We start from the raw sequence: 24,433 nt of genomic DNA, 5'->3' as shown, positions 1-24,433 counted from the left end.
ATTAATTACACAGTAAAGCCAAACAAACCTTCTACATCTAGATTGACTGTGGTGGAGATGGATCCTTCAGTGTTGGTGGCTCTGAACTGGTAAATTGTAGCGTCGCTCTCATCAGCGGTGTGAATGACGAGCTGGTAGTATCCTCCCTTGAATTCCTGGACCTTCATCTTCGTTCCATCTGCCAGAAGCTCTTTTCCACCACGGTACCATTTAACCATAGGCTTGGGATGCCCAACCACCTTAATAAGAAAAGCAATATTACTTTATGTCTGAAGTTATTTATTGGATTTAAGGGAAAAACAACCTTGCTGATATATATTTGTGAAACAGTTTAAAATGTCAAATAAGCAAAATGAAGCACCTTAGTGACAAAGGTGGCATTGGCGTGATACTTGACGGTCATGTCCCTTATCTCCTCCCTGAAGATTGGTGCACAGGGTGCTTGGTCTGACTTGGGGGTGATTGGTGCAGAGATCTCGCTCCACTCACTCTCTCCACCAATATTCTCACATTTGACGCGGAACTCGTACTCAAAGCCCTCGATCAGTCCTCTGACCTCATAGTTGGCCTCCTGGATTTTCTTGGAGGTTACGGACATCCATTTGTTCTGCTTTTTCTCACGTTTCTCAAGGTAGTAGTTCGAGACCTTAGCTCCTCCGTCGCTGCTTGGAGCCTTCCAGCAGACAACACATGAGTTCTTGTCGGAGCTGACAATAAAAGGCTGCTGGGGGATTCCAGGCTTCTCTGTGAACCACAAGCAGTACACATTGTTTCTAGATTTTCTTTCATTGTTATGCAAACAAAGAATATAAGATGAACACAAAGTTATGATGTTATTACCAACCACTCATTGTGGTATGGTAAAAAGATATACTAAGGCCTGGTTAATCCAATAACAAAAGCGGTCCTGCTTACCGAATGGACTCTTAATGATGAGGACGGATGGGATCTCCAGAGCCTCGCTGACTCCGTACTGGTTCTGAGCAGACACTCTGAAGTAGTATCCAGCGCTCTCAACCAGGTTGGGAACACGGCAGGTGGTACCAGAGACAGACGAGGACACCAGGTTCCACTGCTCCCCTTCCTTGGCCTCTCGCTTCTCCACAATGTAGTTGGTGATCATTGAGCCTCCATCGTCCTTGGGAGCTTTCCAGCTGATGATGACTGAGCTCTTAAGCAAGGCATCAACAACTATGGGGCCTTCAGGTATGCATGGCTTGTCTGTTTAAAAAGGAAGTTAAAGGAAGTACACATCAGGATATTGTATTTGTACATTCTAACATTTATAATTTCTGTAGATATCTTGAAAGAAAAAAAAGTTACCCTGGATTTCAACCCGCAGTGAAGTGTCGACAGTTCCATAGATATTGCTGAGCTGCACCTTGTAGCGGCCAGCATTGCTCTTCCTCTGGACATTCCGCACCACCAGGTGGGTGTAGCTTTCAGTGTTCTCAATTATCACATTCTCTGAAGCGTTCAGGGGCTTCTTGCCATAGAACCACATGATCTGGGGGATTGGCCGGCCGATGTAGACCACATGCAGCCTCAGGCTGGTTCCACAACCAGCATTGTACTTCTCTTTGAGGGGGAAACCAGGGTGGAACTGAGGGGCTGCCTGGAGTCGTAGTTTACCGCTGGTCTCAACCTCTCCGGCGTCGTTGACGGCCCTACAGGTGTACACACCTTCGTCTTCCTGCTCGTCCGTCATAATGCTCAGGGAGTGGTTGCGACCATCAGAGCTCACCTTGTACTTGCGGCTCTGAATCAGCTCCTTGCCGTAGCGATACCATTTTATCTCAGGCAGTGGTCTGCCAATGATGCCACAGGTTAGAGTTCCAGACTCTCCAAGCTTGGTAGTGACATCTTGGACATCCTCCTTCAGGGCTGGAGCCTCACCAACTTTGGAAATAACAAAAATAAATTAGGCTTATAGCATTAAACCCTCAACAAATTCCTGCAGCCCGGCTCGGATTTGATGTGTTAATAGACTCACCACTCAGCTTGGTCTTAATGCCCATTGGTGTTCTGCGGGGCCGGCTGAGTCCAGTCTCGTTCTCAGCCATCACTCTGAATTCATACTCAGTGGCCTCAATCAGACCTCCCATGGTGAACTGGCGGTCCTTAGAGCGCTCCTTGGTGCACCTCTTCCAGGCACTCTCTCCGGCCTGTCTGAAGTCGATCCAGTAGCCCAGAATCTCCTTTCCACCATCAGTTTCAGGTCTCAACCAGTGGATTGTGATGCAGTCCTTGGTGACAGAGATGATGTCAATCTCTCCTGGCTGGCTAGGTTTGTCTGAGGACAGAGAGACAGAGTGCAATTGATGTTTTAACAGTCCAACTGAGGTCAAATTCTATAGAAATAAAGAATTGTACAAAATGTATATCAAAACAAGATAAAGCTGACAATAAACATAGAACATTTGCTCTCACCGAATGGATCTTTGCAGATTACAGACTCTGAGGGAGGTCCAGGTTCACCCTGGCCAATCTCATTCTGAGCTATGACTCTGAACATGTACTCTGCATCAGGAATGAGGCCGGTCACATTGTACATGGTGGTGGTGATGTGTGTTCTGTTGTGGCGGACCCACTTCTCTGTGGACACTTCCCTCCTCTCCACATAATAGCCAGTAACCCTGGAGCCTCCATCATCCCTGGGACGGGCCCAGGACAGAGAGACTGAGGTCTTGGTCACATCCATGATTTCTGCTGGGTTGCTGGGGGGTTCCGGTGGGCCTGAAGTTCATACAAATGAGTTATTTTGAGGCTGTATTGGAATGGAGGAGAAAGCTTGCTATTGATTGAAACTACAGAGGGGGTACTTGGTTACATTATTAATATTATTAAATATTGCATCCATAATGCATCATATTTAGCTTTTAGTCTAGTATGTGAAAACAATGCATCCGGTTTCGTCCAATGATATTGTCATGTCCATGTTAAATAAAAATCTAGTACTACTAGTAGTCTATGTTTGATAGTTGATCTAAACACTCACACAGAGGTGTTTTTGGCGTGACAGCATCCTCAGACTTGAGGGATCTGCTAACCCCAAATTGATTCTCAGCGGAGATCTTGAAGTGATACTCCACATTCTCCTTCAGTCCTTTCACCACCAGCGAGGTCTCGGTAACTCTGGAATCTACTGTACACCAGGCAGCCTTTGGAACCTCTCTTCTCTCCACAAGATAGCCCAGGATGTCCGAGCCCCCATCGTCTGAAGGAGGCCTCCAGCTGACTCGGACCGAGCGTGCCTGGATGTCATCAAACTCCAGAGGACCTTCTGGCACATCTGGGCGCCCAATTACCTTCACCTGAAATTTGACAGATTAGCAGGTTATAGTCAAATTAATATTGCTGCCTAAGAATTACATTGAAACATAACTCACTATATATGTGTGTTTATATATATGTGTTTATATATATTAGTGCTGTCAAGCGTTTAAAATATTTAGTTAACTCACGATTAATCGTGAAAAAAATAATTTTTCTCATTTTAATGCTCTTATCAACATGGAGAAGTGCATCGGCTTGCCTTGTGCAAATGTTTTTTTATTGATAACAACATTGGCATACACTGATCAAAACAGGACGATACAAAAAAAAAGCCTATAGTGCAATTAAACGATGAACATACAAACATACTGCCTTGAACATAGCAGCCAGGCTACTTCTTCTTTGTTTTGGGGCAAAGAAAAAAATAAATAACTAATAATAATTAAAAAAAAGAATTGCGTTAAAAAATTAACGGCGTTAAAATTGGTTTGCGTTAACGCCATTAATAACGTGTTTAACTGACAGCACTAATATATATATATATATATATATATATATATAATACCAGATCATCCAAACTATTCCTTTGAGAACTCTTAAAGAGCCTGGCTTTTGAATGAGCTGTCTAACTGGTGTAACCACCAACCTTAATGTAGACAGCCTTTTTGCCACATTTGTTTTCCAGCACCAAGTCATAGGTTCCGGTGTCATCTTTGTGGGCATCCTTGATGACTAGTTCGGTGACATCATCATGGGTGGCGATCATGGCTCTGTGGGAAATGTCACGGCCATCCTTGGTCCACTTGCATATAGGAAGAGGTTTACCCTTGATGGGCACAGATAGGCAAACCACTCCGCCCTGCCTCACCACATATCCCTCCTCATATTTAGGATCCAGCTCATAGTCCGGGTAGTCTGGAGAATGGTCATACAGCGAGTTAGTATTGTCTTTTAGTGAAACATGAGAAAAACAATGAGGCACGAACGAAGGCTGGATGTGTCAATGGTGATAGCTAATAATCTTTCTTTTCTTTGATATTATTTCTTACCAAGCATCTCCTGGACCTTCACCACACCTGGCAGCTCGGCCGGTTCGCCATGGCCGCCAGCATTGCAGGCCATGACTCGGAACTTGTACTCTGCTCCCTGGGGCATGTGTGTCAGGGTGTATTCACACATCTTTATTGGAGTGGTGTTGCACTTTGTCCATTCCACCTGGTCTACCTTCTGCATCTCGATCAAGTAGCCGGTCACCACAGAGCCACCCTCCTCCTCAGGACGAAGCCAGGCCAAAGACACAGAGGTCCTGGTAGTGTCTGTGACTCTGGGATGGAGAGGAGCGCTTGGAGGCTCTGTTAGGGAACCAGAAAACAGTTCCGTAAGTATGATGGCTCTACTCATGGTGCAAGGCACTACACATGCACTGGCACTAGAGGCAGACAGATTATACAATGAAGACAAATCTGTTCCCGCACATTGTGTTTTGTAAGATTTGTGCTACGTACCAATTGGATCCATGGCCACCGTGATGACTGAGGTCTCGCTGTGTTTGCCAGCTCCTCTCGAGTTGATGGCGGTGATTCTGTGTTCGTATTCGAGACCCTCGATCAGCCCAGAGGAGCGGAACCGAGTCATGGTGACAGGGTTCTTGCTTATTGGCATCCATCTGTCGGAACCAGCCTGCTTACGCTCAATTATGTAGCCGGCAATGGTGGAGCCACCATTGTCCTCTGGTGCCTGCCATGTCAAAGTCATGCCCTCGCGGGTCACATCAACCACCTCTGGTCTGCTGGGGGGTCCAGGGATAGCTGGGGGCACAAGCAGTAGTTAGAACTGGTGAAATCCAAATTGTATGAGCATGTATATTAACAATCCATCCGAGGAAAGATGAGGAAAGATGGCGAGAGATGGTGAGCAAAATGAGGAGAGAGATAAAAGGGATTAGCAGAGGGCTGAGAAGAGATTTGGAGAGAGAACTAAGGAAATAACTTACTCTTGGCGCTCTTGCACTCCACCACCTCTGACTGAAGGAAGCCTCCAAAACCAAAGCGATTCATGGCAGCGACACGGAAGACGTATTCAGTGCCTTCAGTGAGTCTGGTGAACTTAAAGCAGGGTCTGGTCACAGACTCTGACACCGTGCTCCAGCCAGGTCGGTGGGCTTCACGCTGCTCAACCACATAACCGCTGACATTAGCTCCACCATCTTTCTCTGGAGGATCCCAGCTCATCGTCACAGACAACCCATCAACCTCATCAATACGAACTGGACCCATTGGGAGACCAGGTTTGTCTGGACACACAAAAATACAGAACTATTTAAAAAAATGCAACAAAAATGTGTGAAACACCTTTAGATAAAAAATGTACATGACTTTACACTTTGGAGTTCCTACCAAGGATGATGACCTTCATGACCTCTCTAACTGTTCCGACGCTGTTCTTCACCTCCAGGGAGTAGTTTCCGGTATCATTAATTGTTGTCTCACGCACCACAAGACGAGTGTATTTGCCGTTGCTGTCGATTTTAATGCGTTCCAGGCTATCCTTCATCTTCACGCCTCCAAAGAACCAGGTGCAGATGGGCTGAGGACGTCCCTTGATGGGCATGTTCAGGTCGATGGGTTTTCCACAGTGCACATGGACTATCTTCTGAGGGATGCTGGTCATGTCGATCATGGGCATTACTAGAAACACAGAAGAAAATAGCACATTTTCACAGATGTTTTGGTAACAAGTCATCGGCTAATTATGTTATTTAGGTGTGCATTAAGATTCAGAAAATCATGTTTTCCATGGAGTCCATTGAAGCCCCTCGTACTTTCAGTATATATATTTCCATCTGCTCCATCACAGTGATTAAATCGTGATTAATCAAAATATCAAAATATGCTGGGAAAAGTCCTCAAATTAAGTTAATGTATGTTATGGCAGATAAGTAAAGCATTGTAAATCATTGAATACTCTGGTAGACTATACTGAACTACACCTCATATCATCACTACTGTAACCAATGATTGAACTTTGCCTTTTCCAGGATTTTCCTATTCCACCGGCGAGCCCTAGTTACCTCACCACTAGTTAGACAAGGTTAGTATCTTTCCAATGAGGGGTAATACATATTTAATAATTGACCTTCCAAAAATCAGATGATGTTAGCAATGAGGTTTGACTTCCTAGCACTTTCCTCAAGCAGAGAAAAAGCGACACATTCCACACTCAGTCGCAGTTGTGCAGCATTTTGGAGGGACGCAGAAAGTCCACATACAGCCATGGCATTTATGGTCGCCACTTGGCTTTAACATTGGTGTGGATATGCAATTGTGCACTCTGTGCACTACGTGTACTATAAATTAGGTTTGACTTCCTAGAACAGACTCACTCTCGCATAGGAAGCTGAACGGCGAAGACAAGTAATAATTGCCCACCACCATATAGTAAATCACTTCCAATCTGTTGGCCGTTTCTCCATAAGAAGGCATCAATCACACACCTGACACGCCAAGCTGGCAGATCTAGGATGCGACCGAGTCAAAAAGTGTAAAGTTAAGGGTTTAACGGTCTGAAACGCAAGTGGGAAGCGCAAAACGCAAGTAGCTTTGTGGGCGGTTCTACGGCGCTATCGCTATTTTACAGGCGGATAAATGACACTTGCGTCGCGGCGCAAGTGTCAAAAAGGTTGGTCTGAAGCAGCCTAGTTACCCGTAGGTGTGGTTTGGGCGTAACGTCCAACAAACCAATGAGAGTGCCAGCTCCCATCCCCTTTAAGAGCCATGAGCGCATTTGAATCGGACGAGTTGATATTTTGACAGCGCGTCTGCAGTCTCCGATGAGACAGATGCACATGAATTTCAAACTGCAAATGGCTCAGTTTATTGCCAAAGAATATGGCCTAATTCACACATGGAATAAGGGGTTTTCTTCCACAACTTAGTCTGAGTCCTCAAATAAATTTCGGCAAAGAAAACGTATATGATATAACATGATATGCGGTAACTGTGGTTCTATTTAATGATATACGCAATACATTATAAACATTGTTTCTTATCAGTATTGTATGCTATCCTAATATGCATGTGTCCCCGCGGTAATAGACATTGCCATTGATTGTATTATGCGTTACGTGTTTAGTTTGCGTGTTTAAACAGAGCACACGCGCGCCCGCATTCATTAATTCTTTTTAACACTCACTCGCGGTAAAACAATGTTTTTCACGATCAAATACTCATCAATCCTAAAAGTTATGGGCATGTAGGCCTACACGATGTCTATGTCAAGAATTTAATTTGATTTAAAAGTACAACTTATTACCGCTGCATCAGCTGTTCTTTCCCAAATAATTTACCAAGAATGTGCGGCTAGGTAGATGGGCGAAGCAAAGTGTATGCGCGAGGTGCACAAGCAATCCGTATGCATCGCATGCGCATGTATGCATGCGCCCTTAAAATAGCATCTGAACAATGCGCCACTGACTTTAAACCAGGTATTTCCTGGTCAGTAGCGCAATGGTATTCAGAAACGGCAAAATACCGTTTGCGCCAGAACACGCCTCCTCCTTCCGCCGAACCGCCCCTTGAGAACGCTCTGCGCCAGTTGTAAACTAGCAACGACACATGCGCCAGTGACTAAGTCACTTGCGCCGGATGCAAGATAGGGCCCTAAGTCTTAACGCGCGAACGTCAGCACTTATATGAATGGGTTTTTGAGATTTCCTTAACATATTGGGTAGGTGAGGTGAATGCATCCCTGTCTGATATGTAATTGTTTTATGTTTCTAGATTCTGTTGTCATGCCTTACTTTAATGACATAATCTATCTTCACTGTAGGACGAACGGCATACCTTTGATCTCCTGGATGGTGACAGGGGTGATGATGTCCATGGGCTCGCTCATGCCTCTGCTGTTGGTGGCTCTTATTCTGAACAGGTACTGGTCGTTTTCGGTCAGGGACTGGATCGTGTGCTGGGAAACCGAAGATTTAACGGTTGCAACGGCGCTCCATCTGTCTGATCCCACCTTGCAGGCCTCGATGATGTAGCCCGTTAGCCTGCTGCCTCCTTCATGGAGAGGCTTCTCCCAGCGTAGTGAGATGGTGGACTTTGTCACATCCACAATCTGGAGGTCCATCGGTACAGAAGGAACTTCACATACCAGCACAGCCTCTGAGGTCTCGCAGGGTTCACCGATGCCATAGATGTTCTCTGGTAGGACTCTCAGGAAATAGTGGATTCCTTCCTCCAGGCCAGAGATCCTGAACAATGTCTTCCTGCACTCAGTGGTGACTGTCTTGTAGGACTTCATGTTGGCTTCACGCTTCTCCACAATGTAGTTGCTGACATGAGCTCCACCATCAATGCTTGGGGGATCCCAGGTGATGACCACAGACTCCTTGGTGTAGTCCTTCACATTCACACAACCTGGAGGCCCAGGGGTATCTGGAAGGAATCAGGAAAACATAATGATGACACAAAAAGACATAACGCTTCCTGTAATGTAATTTTTCTCACTATGATACATTATCATGTTGCTATGACCTACCGTAGATTTTAACCAGAATGGTGGTGGTCTTCTTTCCAGAGGGGTTTTCAGCTTCCACAACATATTTCCCTGAATCATAGCGGTCAACCTTCTCAACAACCAGACATGTGTGACTGTCAGTGGTCTCAATGAAGCCTCTGCTTTGGAGCTCCACCCCGGTCTTCCTCCATGTCACCACGGGGGTCGGCCGGCCGCTTACTGCCACAAAGAGGCGAAGGGTTCCCCCGGCACGCAAACAAACTGTTTTCTTCAGGTCTTCAGCCAGCTCCAGGTCTGGCATGTCTGGGGAGAAAAACCAATAGCCTATTAATACACTTATACATATGTTTGCCTATATAATGCAACGCTATCAATGAATCAACTATATTATAATTAATTCATTTTTCAAGACAATAATACTGTCAGCTAATGTCAGAAAACTGAATGAGTTTCATCTGCAGTTTTTTTTTTCAGCTGTACGTCATCGAAACATAGAGGGGAATTACTTACCAACTCTCTCCACGGGTTCTATGGGCACGCAGGGCTCACTGAACTCTCCAGTGCCGTTGCTGTTGGTGCCCGCAACCCTGAAGCAGTATTTCTTATTGGATGCCAGACCGGCAGCGACATACTTATTGGTCTTGATAGGTTTGGCAGTGGCACGGTACCACTGCTCAGAGTCCTCCTCCAGGATCTCCACCACGTAGCCAGTGACATCTGAGCCACCGTCGTACATGGGTCGCGTCCAGATCAGACTAACACTGTGCTTGGTGGTGTCAGTGATGCGAGGAACTGAGGGGGGTGCCGGGGTATCTGAGAGAAACACAGCAATCACAGTCATTCGTAGAAGGGCAAGGATAAATAATTAAAAATAACCACATTTGCATAGGAATAGCCATCTGGGTTCCTTACAAGTGGGGTCCTTGCAGAGGATGTAAGGAGAGGCGTCGCTTGGCTGACTGCTGCCGGCTGTGTTGATCGCCGTCACTCTAAACTGGTAGTCACTACCCTCCAACAGGCCTGTGATCTTCAGGCGAGTGTCATAGATGGTGAAGGTCTTATTGACGCGTGTCCATCTGAACAGAGAGAAAGAAAAAGCGTTAAACAGAGAGCCTGTTGAACAGGGAGAGAGAGAGGGGAAAAGATGAGGAAGAGGAAAGTGAGTATCTGACCTGGTGCTGCTCTTCTCTCGTTTGTCCACCATGTAGGTCTTGATCTCGCTGCCTCCATCGCTCTCCGGCTTCATCCATTCAATGATGACATGCTCTTTGCCCACCGCCGTGGTCTCAGGGGTACCTGGTGGCGTTGGGATGGCTAGAAGAGACACACAGCAGGTCAGAAAGGCATCCAAACAGAACCAGATGGAGTTTGGACTAGTTTTCAGGGGCATTACTTACTGTAGGCATTCCTGGCGACGACTGGCTCAGACTCCTGAGGGACTCCAGCTCCATACTTATTGACTCCTCTGACTCTGAAGACGTACTCGTTGTTCTTGATGAGTTTGCTGCTGACGCAGGACAGTGTCTTGCACTCCGTCTCCATGATGACCCAGTTGAGGCGGCTGGTCTCTCTTCGCTCCACAATGTAGTGTGTTACCAAGTCTCCCCCGTCCTCCAGAGGAATCTTCCAGGACACCGAGCACTTTTCCTCAGTGACACGGCTGATCACTATCTTATCAGCTGGAGCTCCAGGGGTGTCTGCAGATATACAATACATACATTATTTAGATAACTCACAGTAACTAAGGGCAGGAGAGGAACAATCATGAGTCCTGTTTGAATAGAGAGGCAGTCCAGTTGAATATCTTCTCCTTACCGAGGACTTTCACGTTAACTGCAGCGGTCCGGATTCCACTGGCATTCTTGACTGTCAGGATGTATCTGCCAGTGTCGTATCGGTCACAGTTCTTGATGACAGCCATGGCTCTAGTGGTGGTGTAGGTTAGAGAGTATTTCTCTCCCAGCTCCAGAACTTTCTCTCCCTTGGACCAAAACACCTTAGGTTCTGGCTTTCCTCCCACAGCCCCGTCTAGGACAAGGTCTGATCCAGCTCGGACAGTGACAGTCTCGCCCATCAGCTTGCTGTCGAGTTCAGCTTTGGGAGGAGCTGCAGAAAAGGATTTTAAAACAATGTTACCACGGAAGACACTAACAATCATCAATATTACATATCATTAGTCTATAGCCAGGCTATAGCTGTGCAGTGATATGAAAATATTGTATTCTACCAATTTTGATATGAACCACATCAATGCTTCAGATCAGAACAAATTAAGAGAAGGGTGACTGTACTGTTACCGATCTTGATGTTACTTACAGTATTCATCCTTGCATGTGACGGGTCCAGTGGTCTCGGAGGGAGCACTATGAACTCCAGCAGCGTTCTTGGCGATGACCCGGTACTCAAAGGTCTCACCTTCTCCAAGGCTGGCCACGGTGAAGTAAGTCTCGGTGATGGTGGTGTAGTTACATTTCAGCCAGCGGTTGTCGTCCCACTCATCTGTGCTGTAGACCTTCCTCTCCACCACGTAGCCAACAATCTTACTACCTCCATCGTTGGAAGGCACAGTCCAGGCCAGGGTGACGGAGGAACGGGTAATGTCTGTCACTTCGGGTTTACCAGGAGGATCTGATCAGGGACGAAGAGTCAGAAAGTTATTGCTGTTAACCTCAGCCTATTAAAAACGTGGCTTGTCAGAAGTTATTGAACTGAAAACTGGATCATTGTCCTCAACCGAATCAATATTGGAGAAGAAAGCATCATGTTCCTTACCAACTGGGTTGAGGGCAATCACAGGTCTGGATGCCTCGCTGGCTTTGCTGAGTCCTGCAATGTTCATGGCATACACCCTGAACTGGTATTCCAGGCCCTCGATCAGGTTGGAAACCTTGTAATGGCACTCCAGGCAAGGCAGCTTGTTCTCTCTCACCCACAGAATGGTGTTTCTCTCCTTCTTCTCAATCCAGTAGCCAGTCACAGCACTGCCTCCATCAGCATAAGGCAGGTCCCATTTAATGCTGATGGCACTAGCAGATACAGATACCACGTCTGGACGAGTAGGAGGACTGGGAGAGACTAGATGAAACCAATGAAAAATAAAACATTACTTTCAATAAGAATTGCCTGAAAAACACTGTTTATATATTACGAGGCAATCATTTTTTATTTTTTTCCGAGCAGAGACACAACTCACCGAATGGATGTTCAATTACCACTGCAGCAGACTCAATTGATTTGCTGACTCCAAACTTGTTTTCAGCACACACCCTGAAGGTGTACTCCATGTACTTGGTCAGGTGAGTCACCTTAATGGTGGTTCTCTTTACACTGGAGTTTACCACCTGCCAAGAGGCATGGCCTGACTCCCTTTTCTCTACGATGTAGTTGGTGATCTCTGTGCCACCGTCGTCAGCAGGCTCGGACCAGGACAGGCTGCAGGACTCTGAAGACACACCAGATATCTCCACTGGGCCAGTGGGGGCACTCGGTCGGCCCACCACCAATGTGGTCACAGTAAAGGTCTTGACTCCAGCAGCATTCTCCAGGATCAGGTAGTACTTGCCACTGTCTCTCCTCTTGCTGTCTTTGACCACCAGCGTAGTTCTTTCATTGGTTGTTCTGATGAATACTCTGTCAGTTTCCTTCAGCTTCATTTCTTCCAGCTTCCAGGTCACCTTGGGAGCAGGCCTTCCACTAATGGGGATGTCGAGGGTAAAGGTGTTGGAGGTCTTGCAGGTGATGAGTTGGTTGGTAATGCTGCTGAGGTCGGCCGTGGGCTCAATGCGAGGTTCCTTGATCACCACAGAGGTAAAGGTTCCCTGGGGTTCGCTGACTCCAGTGTTGTTCTTGGCCTTGACCCTAAAGTCATACTCTGAGTTCTCCGTCAGACCCTCCACAAGCATTTTAAGCGATTTGGTCTCACCAGCTAGAACCCAGCAGTCGCTACCTTTCACTCTAAACTCCACTATGTAGCCTCTGATGCGGCTGCCTCCGTCGTGTTCAGGCTTCAGCCACACCAGGGAGGCTGTGGAGCTGGTGGTGTCAACGACATCCAGCCTCTTGGGTGGAGCTGGCTCCTCTGTAGCCACCACGGGCTCTGTCATCTCGTGAGGCTCTCCATGTCCATACTGGTTTACGGCGATTATTCTGAAGAGATATGGTAAACCAATGTCCAATCCGGTGACTCGGATCATCTGGCGGGAGCTTTTAGAGCTAACCTCCTGCCAAGCAAGACGGCTGGCTTCACGCTTCTCTACCTTGTAGTGATGGACGCGGGCTCCTCCGTCATTGATTGGGGCATCCCACATCATGGTCAGTGCTCCACGGGTAACGTCTTTGAAAGTGATAGCTCCTGGAGGCCCAGGGGTGTCAAGCACCTTGACAGTGAAGGTGATCGACTTGCAGCCACCGTTGTTCTCCAGCGACAGGGTGTACTTGCCAGCTTCGTAGCGGGTACAGCTTTCAATGGTCATTGTGGAGAAAGACTCTGTAGTGTTGACATCTGCCATAATAGGAAGTTCTCCACCCGCCTTAGTCCAGGTAGCCAGAGGAGTTGGTTTGCCCCGGAAAGCAATGTGAAGGGTGACAGAGTGGCCATTCTTCACAATGTGTGTCTGCTTGAAGCTTGCATCAATGTCGATCTCAGGAGAAGTGAGTCGATCCAGGGCCTGAACGGTATTGGAGGTCCCAGACTCTCCCTGTCCTGATCCGTTGACAGCACTAACTCTGAACTTGTAGAGTTCGCCAGCCACCAAGCCCTTGGTGGTGTACCTGGTGTTGATACAGATCTGGTTGTTGACTCTGTGCCACTCTTCTAGACTGGCCTTACACATGTCAATGTTGTACCCAATGATCTCCAAGCCACCATCAAATACTGGCTTGGTCCATTCGAGGGAGACAGAGGACTTGGTGGAGTCCACCACCTACCAAAGAGGATTTCAAATGTTATATTTGTCACAATTCACATTAACATTTTCCATTTTTTATTGAGTTTTGGGTTAAAAACTTCACTTATAATTGTTAATGCATTGACAATGAGCCCACCTTGACCAGAGTTGGAGCACTAGGAGCACTGGTCGGCTCTCTGCATTTGAAGAGCCTGGAGGTGCTGCTGGTGGGCCCGACCCCAGCTCCATTCTCAGCCATGATACGGAACTCGTACTCGTTGCCCTGGGTAAGGTTAGTGACTCTGTGTCTGAGCTCTGTGATGGGCCTCTTGGAGGAAACCTTGACCCAACGCAGACTCTTTTTCTCCCTTCTCTCCAGGGTGTAGTGTTTGATCTCATTTCCTCCATCACTCCTCGGCCTGGTCCAGCACAACGTGATGCTGTCTCCAGTCAGATGGGTGGAATCTGGGGTACCTGGAGCTTCAGGCACGGCTGGAGAGTAGAGTGTCAGGAGTTACACACCACTTGAAATCATTATTATATTTATATTAAGTGTTTAGGCTTACAAAGCGGGTACTCACTGTATTGCATTTGAGCAACGATTGGATTAGAGTCCAGTGGTTTGCCAACACCATACTTGTTGACAGCAGAGATTCTGAACTGGTACTCATTGCCCTTGATGAGGTTGGCGGCGTTGAAGGAGCAGGCCTCACACTTGGATGTTACGGTGGCCCAGGAGATCCTGGATGTCTCCCTCTTCTCTACCACGTAGTGAGTGATGCCAGCACAGCCGTCATTCTCTGGTGGGTTCCACCACACTGTGCACTTCTCAGCAGTTATGCCGGTGAAGCGAATAGGTCCCTCTACGGGCCCTGGGGTGTCTGGAGGTACAAGAAGAAAGCTTTTTTTAATAGTGGAATGTATGAATATTAGTGGACACAATACAGCAACTTATACTAAACTAATACAAAGTTGTCCATTCATTGAGATTTATGTTATTCATATAGATTTTTAAAGTAATGTCTATTGTGTGTTTTCCTTAGCCTCGATCACACCATCAAAAATGAAACAATGGTCTAGGACCAACCGGGTTTACCAACACTACCAACAGGGTTTAACAATAGTACCAACAGGGTTTACCAACACTACCAACAGGATTTACCAACACTACCAACCGGGTTTACCAAAATTACCAACAGGGTTTACCAACACTACCAACCGGGTTTAACAACACTACCAACCGGGTTTACTAATAGTACCAACAGGGTTAAACAATAGTACATTAGGGTTCACCAAACATACCAACCAGTTTTACCGACAGCAAGAATAGGGTTCACCAACCTTGAACCCTGACATTCACGTCAGCTCTCTTGGCGCCTGAGCTGTTCTTGGCCTCCACAGTGTAGATGCCACGGTGGTTCCTGTCTGTGTCACGAACAAAGAGACTGCTGGAGCCAATGTTGGTAGCGATCTCCATGTCAATCATGGTTCTCTTGTCGATCTCCTTGCCGTCTTTGTACCAGGTCACCTGGGGAATGGGCCTTCCGGTGATGCGGCAGCTCAGTTTGATGTTCTCTCCGGCTCTCAGGGTCGAAGCCTGATGAGCATACCACTCGATTTCTGGAGTGACTGGATACGAAGATAACATGTTTACATCAACATATAGAACATAAAAGCTGTCAACTATTGTGATTCCTCTGACTAAGGCTGATTAGGATATGATTATATAAGAGTTATTTATATTTGTATAAATACATGAGCTTATACATGTGTGCTTTGTCTGTGTCAAATCAGAAGAATAGACATACTGCTCTCGTCCTTGGTCATGATGTATCCAGAGGAGTTGGAAGGAGGGCTCACTGTGCCCACAGCGTTGCGGGCGATCACTCTGAACTCAAAGCGATCTCCAGCAGAAAGGCTGGTGACGGTGAACTGCGTCTCACTGATGTCAGTGAAGTTGCAGCGCAGCCATTTGGCCCTGCCTTGACGTCGCTCTATACTGTAGCCCACGATCTTACTGCCTCCATCTCTCTTGGGAACGTCCCACTGCAGTGTCACCGAGTCTCTGGTCACATCAATGCAGTTCGGAGTTCCAGGTGGATCTAAGAGATGCGAACAAGGAGTTTTTATTGCATTTCATGGATCATTCAGATGGTTTAAATCATTTAATTTATTGGAATAAGTTTGGTGTTTTAAAAGCAATGAGTTGACGCACCAACAGGAGAGATTGCCAGGCGGTGCTTGCTCTGTTCACTAACAGGGCTAAGGCCGGCGTTATTCTCAGCATAAATTCTGAAAGAGTACTCCAGACCTTCAATCAGGCCAATGATTCTGTATTCTCTGTTGGAGATGATGCTGGAGTTGACCTTCTGCCACAGAAGACTGTTCCTGTCCTTCTTCTCAACATGGTAGCCCATGATGGGAGAGCCTCCGTCAAAGCCAGGGGCCTCCCATTGTATGGTCATACCATCACTGGTGACATTGTAGGCAACAGGCTTACCTGGACCGCCCGGGGGTTTGTACTGGTGTTGGGCAATGATATTAGAGGAGTTCAGTGCCTCGCTGACGCCATACTTATTCTCAGCACGGACTCTTAACTGGTACTCTGTTCCCTTCACCAGGTTTGGGATCTTGAAGCTTGTCCTGACCACACTGGAGCATACCATCTTCCAGTTGGCATGGGATGTCTCTCGCTTTTCTACAATGTAGCAGGTGATCTCACCACCCCCGTTCTCCTTTGGTTCATCCCAGGAGATGATGATGTGTTGGGCTTTGATTTCATCAAAACGGATGGGACCAAGAGGCACAGAGGGGGCTCCTAGAGTGATGACATTAATGTCAAAGTAGTTCTTCAGCGCTCTGTTATCTAGAACCAGTGTATACTGGCCGGCGTGCTCCTTTTTGGCTCCTCTGACTGTAACAGATGTCTTGTTGTCTGTGGTCCTAAAGCGAACGTTCTCACTCTCCTTCAGAGGCACATTGTCCTTCATCCAGCTGATCATAGGACTAGGTTTTCCTTTGAAGGGCAGCTCAATGTGGATGTTCTGGCCGATACGAACCGCCAGGTCTCCGTTGGGATAGTCAATAAGGTTTGCTTCTGGTGGGATTATGAAGTCCATGACCGTGATGGAGCTAATCTGGGAAAAATCACTGTTGCCCTTCTCATTCTTGGCAAATACCCTAAAGTCCATGATGGCATTCTCCTTTAGTCCAGTCACCTCACAGCTGCAGCGCTTGCAGCTTGCACCAAGAGTCCAGTTTGGGTCCTCCTTAGTTCTTTTCTCAATGATGTAGTCTGAGATGTGGCTGCCTCCATCATGATCAGGCCTGGTCCACTGCAGAGTGACAGAGGCCTTAGTGGAATCCAACATGACCAGGTCTTTGACAGCGCCGGGGGTCTCTGTCGCTCTAACGGGCTCAGATGTCTCACAGGTGTCCCCAATGCCATGTTCGTTTTCAGCTGATACTCTGAAGAAATAGGCCAAATCCTCCTCCAGATCAGTCACCTTGTAGGAGGTGTTGGCACACTCGGCAGACACCACCTGGTAGGCCTTCATTGTGGATGCCTTTTTCTCAACGATGTAATTGGTAACAGGAGAGCCTCCGTCGATCAGAGGAGCCTCCCAGCTGAGGCTCAGTCGTCCTCTTGTCACGTTCTTGATTATCAGTTTCTGGCAAGTGGACGGACTGTCCAGGACCTTGAGTGAGATGGAGATGATCTTGGGTTCTCCAACACCGTTTTCAATCTCCAGCAGGTACTTGCCACAGTCGTCACGCGTCACCTTGGGGATGAGGAGGCTGGTCGCACGTTCAGAGCTGTTGATGGTGTAGCGGTTATCACTAGCCATGTTGCGGTCATCACGGCGCCAGGTGACATTAGGGGATGGGCGTCCCTTCAGGGGGATGAACACCTCCACGTCACGACCCGCCTTTGCGATGTACTGGGTTGTCATGGGAACATCTAGATCCATGTCGGCCTCCTCTGTACATCACACAGACATCCCAAAGTCAATAAAACAATGATATGAATACTGAAAATGTCGTTTACAAAATGTATATCATTATTTTAAGGGTAACTACGAATATTTTCAAATCTTCTACAGAAGGACATTTATTTGATTTCATCTATAATAGTCAAATATTTGTTTAAAAAAAAGAAATCATTGTCTAATGTCTATTTTTCATTCACAATGAAAAATATTGAGTCAAGGCAACCCTAAATGATTATAAATCACACATGAAATGTAACCCATGAACATGATATTTTCCTTAGCTCTCATATGACTGGCCGTCGTATTATCCGAGCCTTAAAGATGTACATTAATACCAACCCAGGATATCTTTGGCCTGTATAGGTGAGTACATCTTGATGTCTTCTCCTTTGCCCTTGCAGTTAACGGCAGCGACGCGGAAGAAGTAGTATGTTCCAGGTTTGAGGTGGGACACAACGTATTCACAGGTCCTGACCTCTCCTTGGGAGCTGATGGTCACCCATTCTCTTTCTTCAGTGTTCATCAGGTCCACAACATAGTGTGTAATCTCACTGCCTCCATCGTACACAGGCTTCTCCCAGCCCAGAGTGATGGAGGTCTTAGTGGAGTCCACCACCCTCAGTTTGGAAGGCTCCCCAGGGAGGTCTGAATAACAGAACAATGTTGTTACGATGGCTTTGCAATACATCAAATACCTACTTTTCAAAGGTGTAGGGACAGGGTGGTGGTGCTTGCAGATATGTGTTGGACATACCGATAGGGTCGTAGGCCTTGTAGAGGTCAGAGTCCTCTGAGTAGTTTCCTGCCCCAGCCTTGTTGACAGCACATACTCTGTACTGGTACTCATGGTTCTCCACCAGGCTGCCCACCTTCTGCCTGGTGTCTCTGATGGTGCCCTTCACCACCTGGGAACAAACATCCGTTAGTGGGAGTCTGCTAGGTCTCAGCAGGGCATGCGACCAAATGATCGATACTGACCTTGAACCACTGCAAGCTCTTCTTCTCTCTCTTCTCCAGATAGTAGCCATCGATGTCGCTGCCTCCATCTATTGCTGGCCTCTCCCAAATAACAGTCATGGTGGATTTGGTAATCATCGTCACCTTAGGTTTGGATGGCTCGCTGGGAGCAACTAAAGAACATAATGTTTAGTTAAAGGCGTACAATATAAACCACAAAAATGATGGGTGATCGCTTATGCATGATGGTTTGTTTCTTTCACAATATACCAAAAGCATTCCTGGCGACGACCGGTTCAGACTCAAGCGGATCTCCGACTCCATACTTGTTGACTCCTCTGACCCTGAAGATGTACTCGTTGTCCTTGATGAGTCTTGGCACGTTGACGATGCAGTCCACCAGCTTCTCTGAGATGATGGACCACATGATCCTGCTGGTCTCCCGCTTCTCCACGATGTAGTGAGTCACCATGGCGCCTCCCTCGTCAGAGGGCGGGGCCCACATGATGGTGATGTTGTCGGCTGTCACCTTCTTCAACTGGATCTCTCCAGAAGGAGGACCAGGCTTATCTGGAGGAACACAAACACAAAGCTATCAACCTGTTCCCCTCTTTTCTTACATTGACTCTAAATGGATGGCTACATTCATTACTGACAAAACTATTTCATATAATTGAATTCAGTCCAATATGAAGTCATTTGACTAATTCATTAACACATCATTTGCACATCATGCCACATTGAAGTATTATTAAGAGGATCAAGAATAACATAATTATAATGTTTCAAACCTTGAATAAGCAGCCTAACAGTGGCATAGGCTGACCCAAGCGAGTTCTTGACCTTGACTTCGTAAGAACCAGAGTTGAGACGAGTGGTGTCTCTCAGGAACAGACTTGTGGACTCAGCAGTGTGCTTGAAGGAGAGCTGGGCACTAGGCTTCAGCTCTCTGCCATCCTTTGACCACTCTATAGTGGGAGTGGGTTTAGCAGTGATGTTGAACTTGAGCTCCACAGAAGACTCGGCACTGTACCTCACCTCGCTCAGGTACTCTTGTAACACTTCAATCTCTGGAGCACCTGAAAGATCATTTGGAAGAATGTTACTATCTTATGCTGTGTTAGTAAATATAATCATACATTCATTCTAATATAATATAAGCTATTATATATAAATAAAACATCTATAAATAATATATATATTATCTATATATGTATATACAGATTAAATATACATATATAGAGGGATGAAGTCGTGAAAAAAAATCTAAACATTTAGGGCCCTATTTTAACGGTCTGAAACGCAAGTGGGAAGCGCAAAGCGCAAGTAGCTTTGTGGGCGGTTCTACGGCGCTATCGCTATTTTACAGGCGGATAAATGACACTTGCGTCGCGGCGCAAATGTCAAAAGGGTTGGTCTGAAGCAGCCTAGTTACCCGTAGGTGTGGTTTGGGCGTAACGTCCAACAAACCAATGAGAGTGCCAGCTGAGCAATGAGCGCATTTGAATCGGACGAGTTGATATTTTGACAGTGCGTCTGCAGTCTCCGATGAGACAGATGCACATGAATTTCAAACTGCAAATGGCTCAGTTTATTGCCAAATAATATGGCCTAATTCACACATGGAATAAGGGGTTTTCTTCCACAACTTCAGAAATACTGAGTCCTCAAATAAATTTCGGCAAAGAAAACGTATATGATATAACATATGATATGCGGTAAAATGTGTTCTATTTAATGATATACGCAATACATTACAACATTCTTTCTTATCATATTGTATGCTATCCTAATATGCAGGTGTTCCCCCGCGGTAATAGACATTGCCATGATTGTATTATGCGTTACGTGTTTAGTTTGCGTGTGTTTAAACCGGCACACACGCGCGCCCGCATTCATTCATTCTTTTTACACTCACATCGCGGTAAAAACATTGTTTTTCACGATCAAATATTCATCAATCCTAAAAGTTATGGGCATGTAGGCCTACACGATGTCTCTGTCAAGAAAATATGTGTTTGCTGTACGGTGTTTGCAGATGCATTGATTTAAAAGTACAACTTATTACCGCTGCATCAGCTGTTCTTTCCCAAATAATTTACCAAGAATGTGCGGCTATAGGTAGATGGGAGAAGCAAAGTGTATGCGCGAGGTGCACAAGCAATCCGTATGCATCGCATGCGCATGTATGCATGCGCCCTTAAAATAGCATCTGAACAACGCGCCACTGACTTTAAACCAGGTATTTCCTGGTCAGTAGCGCAATGGTATTCAGAAACGGCAAAATACCGTTAGCGCCAGAACACGCCTCCTCCTTCCGCCGAACCGCCCCTTGGGGCGCATGATCAATCCCTAATTTACCGGCGAGTGGCGGTGGTGGGAAAAGAACGCTCTGCGCCAGTTGTAAACTAGCAACGACACATGCGCCAGTGACTAAGTCACTTGCGCCGGATGCAAGATAGGGCCCTTAGTCTTTCCACAGTTCAACCAACCATAGGTGTCAACGCAGGCGACGGGTCCAGCAATGGAGGATGGATTACTGATGGAGCCCACTGCGTTCTTGGCCATCACTCTGAACTCATAGGTTCTGGGTCCTGGGTCAAACCAGTCACAGTGTAACGTGTATCTGATATGTTAGTCAGGTTGGCCTTGGTCCATCGTTTGTTCGTGTCCTCTCGCTTCTCTATCATGTAACCCGGTGATCTTGGAGCCACCATCATAGTTTGGTTTCTTCCAGGCCAGGCTGATGGATTGTTTTGTGATGTCGCTGATGCGTAAGTTGATGGGAGGCTCTGGAGAAACAGACGGATGACCATGATTAAACACAATATAGTATACCTTTATCTTGTATGTTGGGATAGACTAAGCACCAGAATATCTTGAGAAGACCACCACTCACCACATGCGTCGATGGCCAGCACAGCATCAGAGATCTTGCTGAGGGGGCCGACTCCTGCGGCGTTCTGTGCAGCGACCTTGAACTCATAGATCAGCCCCTGCATTGATGTTGGGTAACCTTGCAGTGTGTTGCACGACATTACTGTCTTGTTGACGGTTTTGCCACAGAATGCTGTTCCTGTCCTTCATCTGGAGGTGGTAACCAAACACATGGCTGCCACCATCAGACTTGGGCTCCTTCCAGGCCACAGTGATGGTCTCTCTAGTGACCTCCCGTGATTTCTGGAGTGGATGGAGCATCAGGGACGGCTGTAAGGAAAGTTGAGCAAATGTATAAAATACATAAATCAAAGAGGAAGGGAAAGACATTGTGATATGGAGAATAACACCCAAAAAGAAAAAACCTTACTGTAGGGAAGGTTGACAGAGACGGGCGTTGAGTCCAGGTGCTCGCTGATTCCATATCTGTTCTCAGCTCTGATTCTGAATTGATACTCCAGACCGGTGGTTAGCTTCATGATCTTCATTGTGCAGCGGCCACTGCAGAGGAGACCTCTATCCAGTTGGCAGCAGTTGTTTCTCGCTTCAGGATGACATAGTTGGTAATAGGGCTGCCGCCATCATAGGGCTGGGGGGGACCACTGCAGGCCACACTGTCCTCTGTGACATCTGAGACCTATCACTGGTCCAATTGGAGCACTGGGGCGGTCCAGAACTACAATGTTCAGGAAAGTCTTTGTAGTTCCACTGGAGTTGAGGCTGTGATGTCATAGCGTCCAGAGTCCCCGATATACCTCCCTCAGGGTGATTTTGATGCTGTCAGGAGTGACCTCAGAGTTGAACCTCATGGTAGACTTGAGGATTACATTGTTCTTCGACAGGCTGACCTTTGGAAGTGGTCTGCCGGTAAGTGTATCTCACCTTTAGGGTAGACCTAGCGTTGACTACACTGTGTTTGTGTGGGAAAGTCATTCATAATGAGCTCAGGAGATTCTAGGGAGAAAATGAGCAAAATTAGTATAATCAGTGTAAATGTGTACAATCGTTTTGATCTGGCTAGACCGTAAGAAACCGTTGATTTAGACCTACCAGATTGGTCTTTGACCATCACAGGTGTCATCATGTCCTTTGATATCACTGAAGCCAGCATGGTTCTCCGCTCTGACTCTGAAGAGTACTCCGCATTCTCTCTGAGACCAGACACAGTGAAGTGGATGAACTTGGTCACACCACATTGACCCATTTCTCCTGGCCCTTCTCCAGAGCTTCCACCAGGTAGCTGGTAACCCTGCTGCCATCCGTCCTGCTCTGGTTTAGCCCAGATCAGAGACACGCTTTCCTTGGACACATTCAGTCCACACCCAGCTTTGTGGAGGGCTCGGTTTTTTCTGGAAATAAATATTTTTATTTTAATTACACAAATTGCTTTGGGCAAAGAGCAAGCTCCAGTTTGATCTATAGCTTTAAAATTCTAGCTATCTAGTAACATTTATAATGAGTTTCATTTGCTTTGTAAATGCTATAATGTAGTACCTGTAATCTTGATTCCCTCCTTGGTTGCTTGCAGAAACACCAGTTCCGTACTCGTTCTCCCCTGTAACTTTGAAGTAATACACCATTCCTCCTGTAGGTCTGAGACCTTGTAAGTTAGTCTGTGGCAGGTGTCGGTCACCTGGTCCAGCCCTTTTTACTGGCTTCTCGAAATCCACAAGGGTATAGTTCTTCACTGGTCCACCTCCCTCATTCTCCGAGTATCCCAGGTCACCGTAGCAGAGGTCCTGGTCACGTCCCTTGACCTCCACGTTAGTAGCAGGTCCAGGGGAGTCAAGGACTCTGAGGTGAAGTGTCAGAGTGGTTGTTTCCTACAACTTAGACAAGGTGATGGTGTACTTGCCAGAGTCTTCGCGGGTTGCCTTTTCCAGGGTGATTGAGGTATAAGTGTCTGTAGTGTCGATGACTGCACGGACCCTCAAGTCCACATCTGCCTTGGTCCCGTCACATTGGGAACAGTTCTGCCTCTGAAAGGCACTTTCATTGTAAAAGGAGCTCCCGTCCTTAACAATCAGAGTCTTTCTCATCTCATTGCTGATGTCAAAGACTGGCTCTTCCTCTCTCTCTTTGGCTACCTGTGTGTCTGACTCAGGACTAGGCTCACTGACTCCAACCTTGTTGATAGACTTTACAACAACACATATTCAGTTCCAGCAGTTAGCCCCACACGGTGACTCTGTGTTTTTAGTGCTCTGAACGCCAATAATCCATTCATCATCAAATGCTTTCCTGTATTCTATCATGTAGCCAGTCACAGGTGCTCCGCCATCAAACAATGGTTTGTTCCAGGACAGGGTAACAGTGGTCTTGGAAGAGTCAATGATTTTGGGCTTAGCTGGGGTGAAGGCAGGAACTGTGTATCTTCAGCTTTGGTGAGTGGGCAGGGGGTGCTGGAAGCACTGAGACCAGCAGCATTCTCTGCAAAAACTCTGTACTCATATTCCAGCCATCACGCAGCTTGGAAGCCTTCACTCTGAGGTCATAGACAGGCTTCTTGTTTACGCGCACCAACGAAGACAGTCTTCTCCCGTTTTTCGATGACGTAGCCAGAGATGCTGTTGCCACCATCAGAGGCCGGCCTCTCCCAGCAGATAGTCATGGCTTCGCTGGTGACGGCAGTGACCTGAACGTTAGTTGGAGCAGACGGGATGGTGAAGGGATCCATAGCCTTGGTAGGCTCACTCTCCAGGGCCTCACCATCTCCATACTTGTTGACACCTCTGACTCTGAAGATGTACTCATTTCCTTGAGCAGCTTCGTAACTTTGCATGTAGTGCCTTCATGTCTCCATGGACCAGAGTCAAAGCAAGGCGGCTAGTTTCCCGTTTCTCCACGATATAGTGTATGATCTCAGCC

At 46.8% G+C, this 24,433-nt stretch overlaps 1 protein-coding gene across 1 annotated transcript in view; it reads right to left on the bottom strand.

Annotated features, from left to right (window-relative positions):
- The window catches only part of ttn.2 (titin, tandem duplicate 2), a 219,533-nt gene that overhangs the window by 15,832 nt on the left and 179,268 nt on the right, over positions 1-24,433 (bottom strand). Inside the window, 64 exon segments of the mRNA XM_030381745.1 lie at positions 29-239; positions 362-744; positions 916-1,221; positions 1,324-1,899; positions 1,994-2,293; positions 2,431-2,736; positions 2,999-3,314; positions 3,923-4,191; positions 4,326-4,628; positions 4,782-5,084; positions 5,270-5,569; positions 5,673-5,963; positions 8,118-8,711; positions 8,815-9,096; positions 9,304-9,606; positions 9,706-9,869; positions 9,966-10,107; positions 10,191-10,490; positions 10,609-10,899; positions 11,110-11,421; positions 11,566-11,868; positions 11,987-13,715; positions 13,837-14,171; positions 14,261-14,560; positions 15,021-15,308; positions 15,488-15,781; positions 15,895-17,661; positions 18,011-18,316; positions 18,426-18,576; positions 18,650-18,801; positions 18,899-19,198; positions 19,420-19,707; positions 21,121-21,217; positions 21,220-21,324; positions 21,326-21,420; positions 21,528-21,624; positions 21,626-21,796; positions 21,798-21,835; positions 21,936-22,064; positions 22,067-22,202; positions 22,204-22,283; positions 22,286-22,320; positions 22,322-22,439; positions 22,442-22,519; positions 22,616-22,658; positions 22,660-22,700; positions 22,703-22,762; positions 22,765-22,822; positions 22,824-22,880; positions 22,883-22,914; positions 23,060-23,084; positions 23,086-23,150; positions 23,153-23,197; positions 23,200-23,229; positions 23,232-23,276; positions 23,279-23,315; positions 23,317-23,519; positions 23,522-23,567; positions 23,569-23,918; positions 23,921-24,022; positions 24,025-24,095; positions 24,097-24,325; positions 24,328-24,354; positions 24,357-24,432. Coding sequence (XP_030237605.1) covers positions 29-239; positions 362-744; positions 916-1,221; positions 1,324-1,899; positions 1,994-2,293; positions 2,431-2,736; positions 2,999-3,314; positions 3,923-4,191; positions 4,326-4,628; positions 4,782-5,084; positions 5,270-5,569; positions 5,673-5,963; positions 8,118-8,711; positions 8,815-9,096; positions 9,304-9,606; positions 9,706-9,869; positions 9,966-10,107; positions 10,191-10,490; positions 10,609-10,899; positions 11,110-11,421; positions 11,566-11,868; positions 11,987-13,715; positions 13,837-14,171; positions 14,261-14,560; positions 15,021-15,308; positions 15,488-15,781; positions 15,895-17,661; positions 18,011-18,316; positions 18,426-18,576; positions 18,650-18,801; positions 18,899-19,198; positions 19,420-19,707; positions 21,121-21,217; positions 21,220-21,324; positions 21,326-21,420; positions 21,528-21,624; positions 21,626-21,796; positions 21,798-21,835; positions 21,936-22,064; positions 22,067-22,202; positions 22,204-22,283; positions 22,286-22,320; positions 22,322-22,439; positions 22,442-22,519; positions 22,616-22,658; positions 22,660-22,700; positions 22,703-22,762; positions 22,765-22,822; positions 22,824-22,880; positions 22,883-22,914; positions 23,060-23,084; positions 23,086-23,150; positions 23,153-23,197; positions 23,200-23,229; positions 23,232-23,276; positions 23,279-23,315; positions 23,317-23,519; positions 23,522-23,567; positions 23,569-23,918; positions 23,921-24,022; positions 24,025-24,095; positions 24,097-24,325; positions 24,328-24,354; positions 24,357-24,432 — 15,286 coding nt within the window.

This window comes from Gadus morhua, chromosome 16 (assembly GCF_902167405.1).
Source record: "Gadus morhua chromosome 16, gadMor3.0, whole genome shotgun sequence".
Classification (NCBI taxonomy): domain Eukaryota; kingdom Metazoa; phylum Chordata; class Actinopteri; order Gadiformes; family Gadidae; genus Gadus; species Gadus morhua.
Note: the sequence above shows the minus strand (reverse complement) of the source record. Positions and strands in the feature narration are given on the sequence as shown.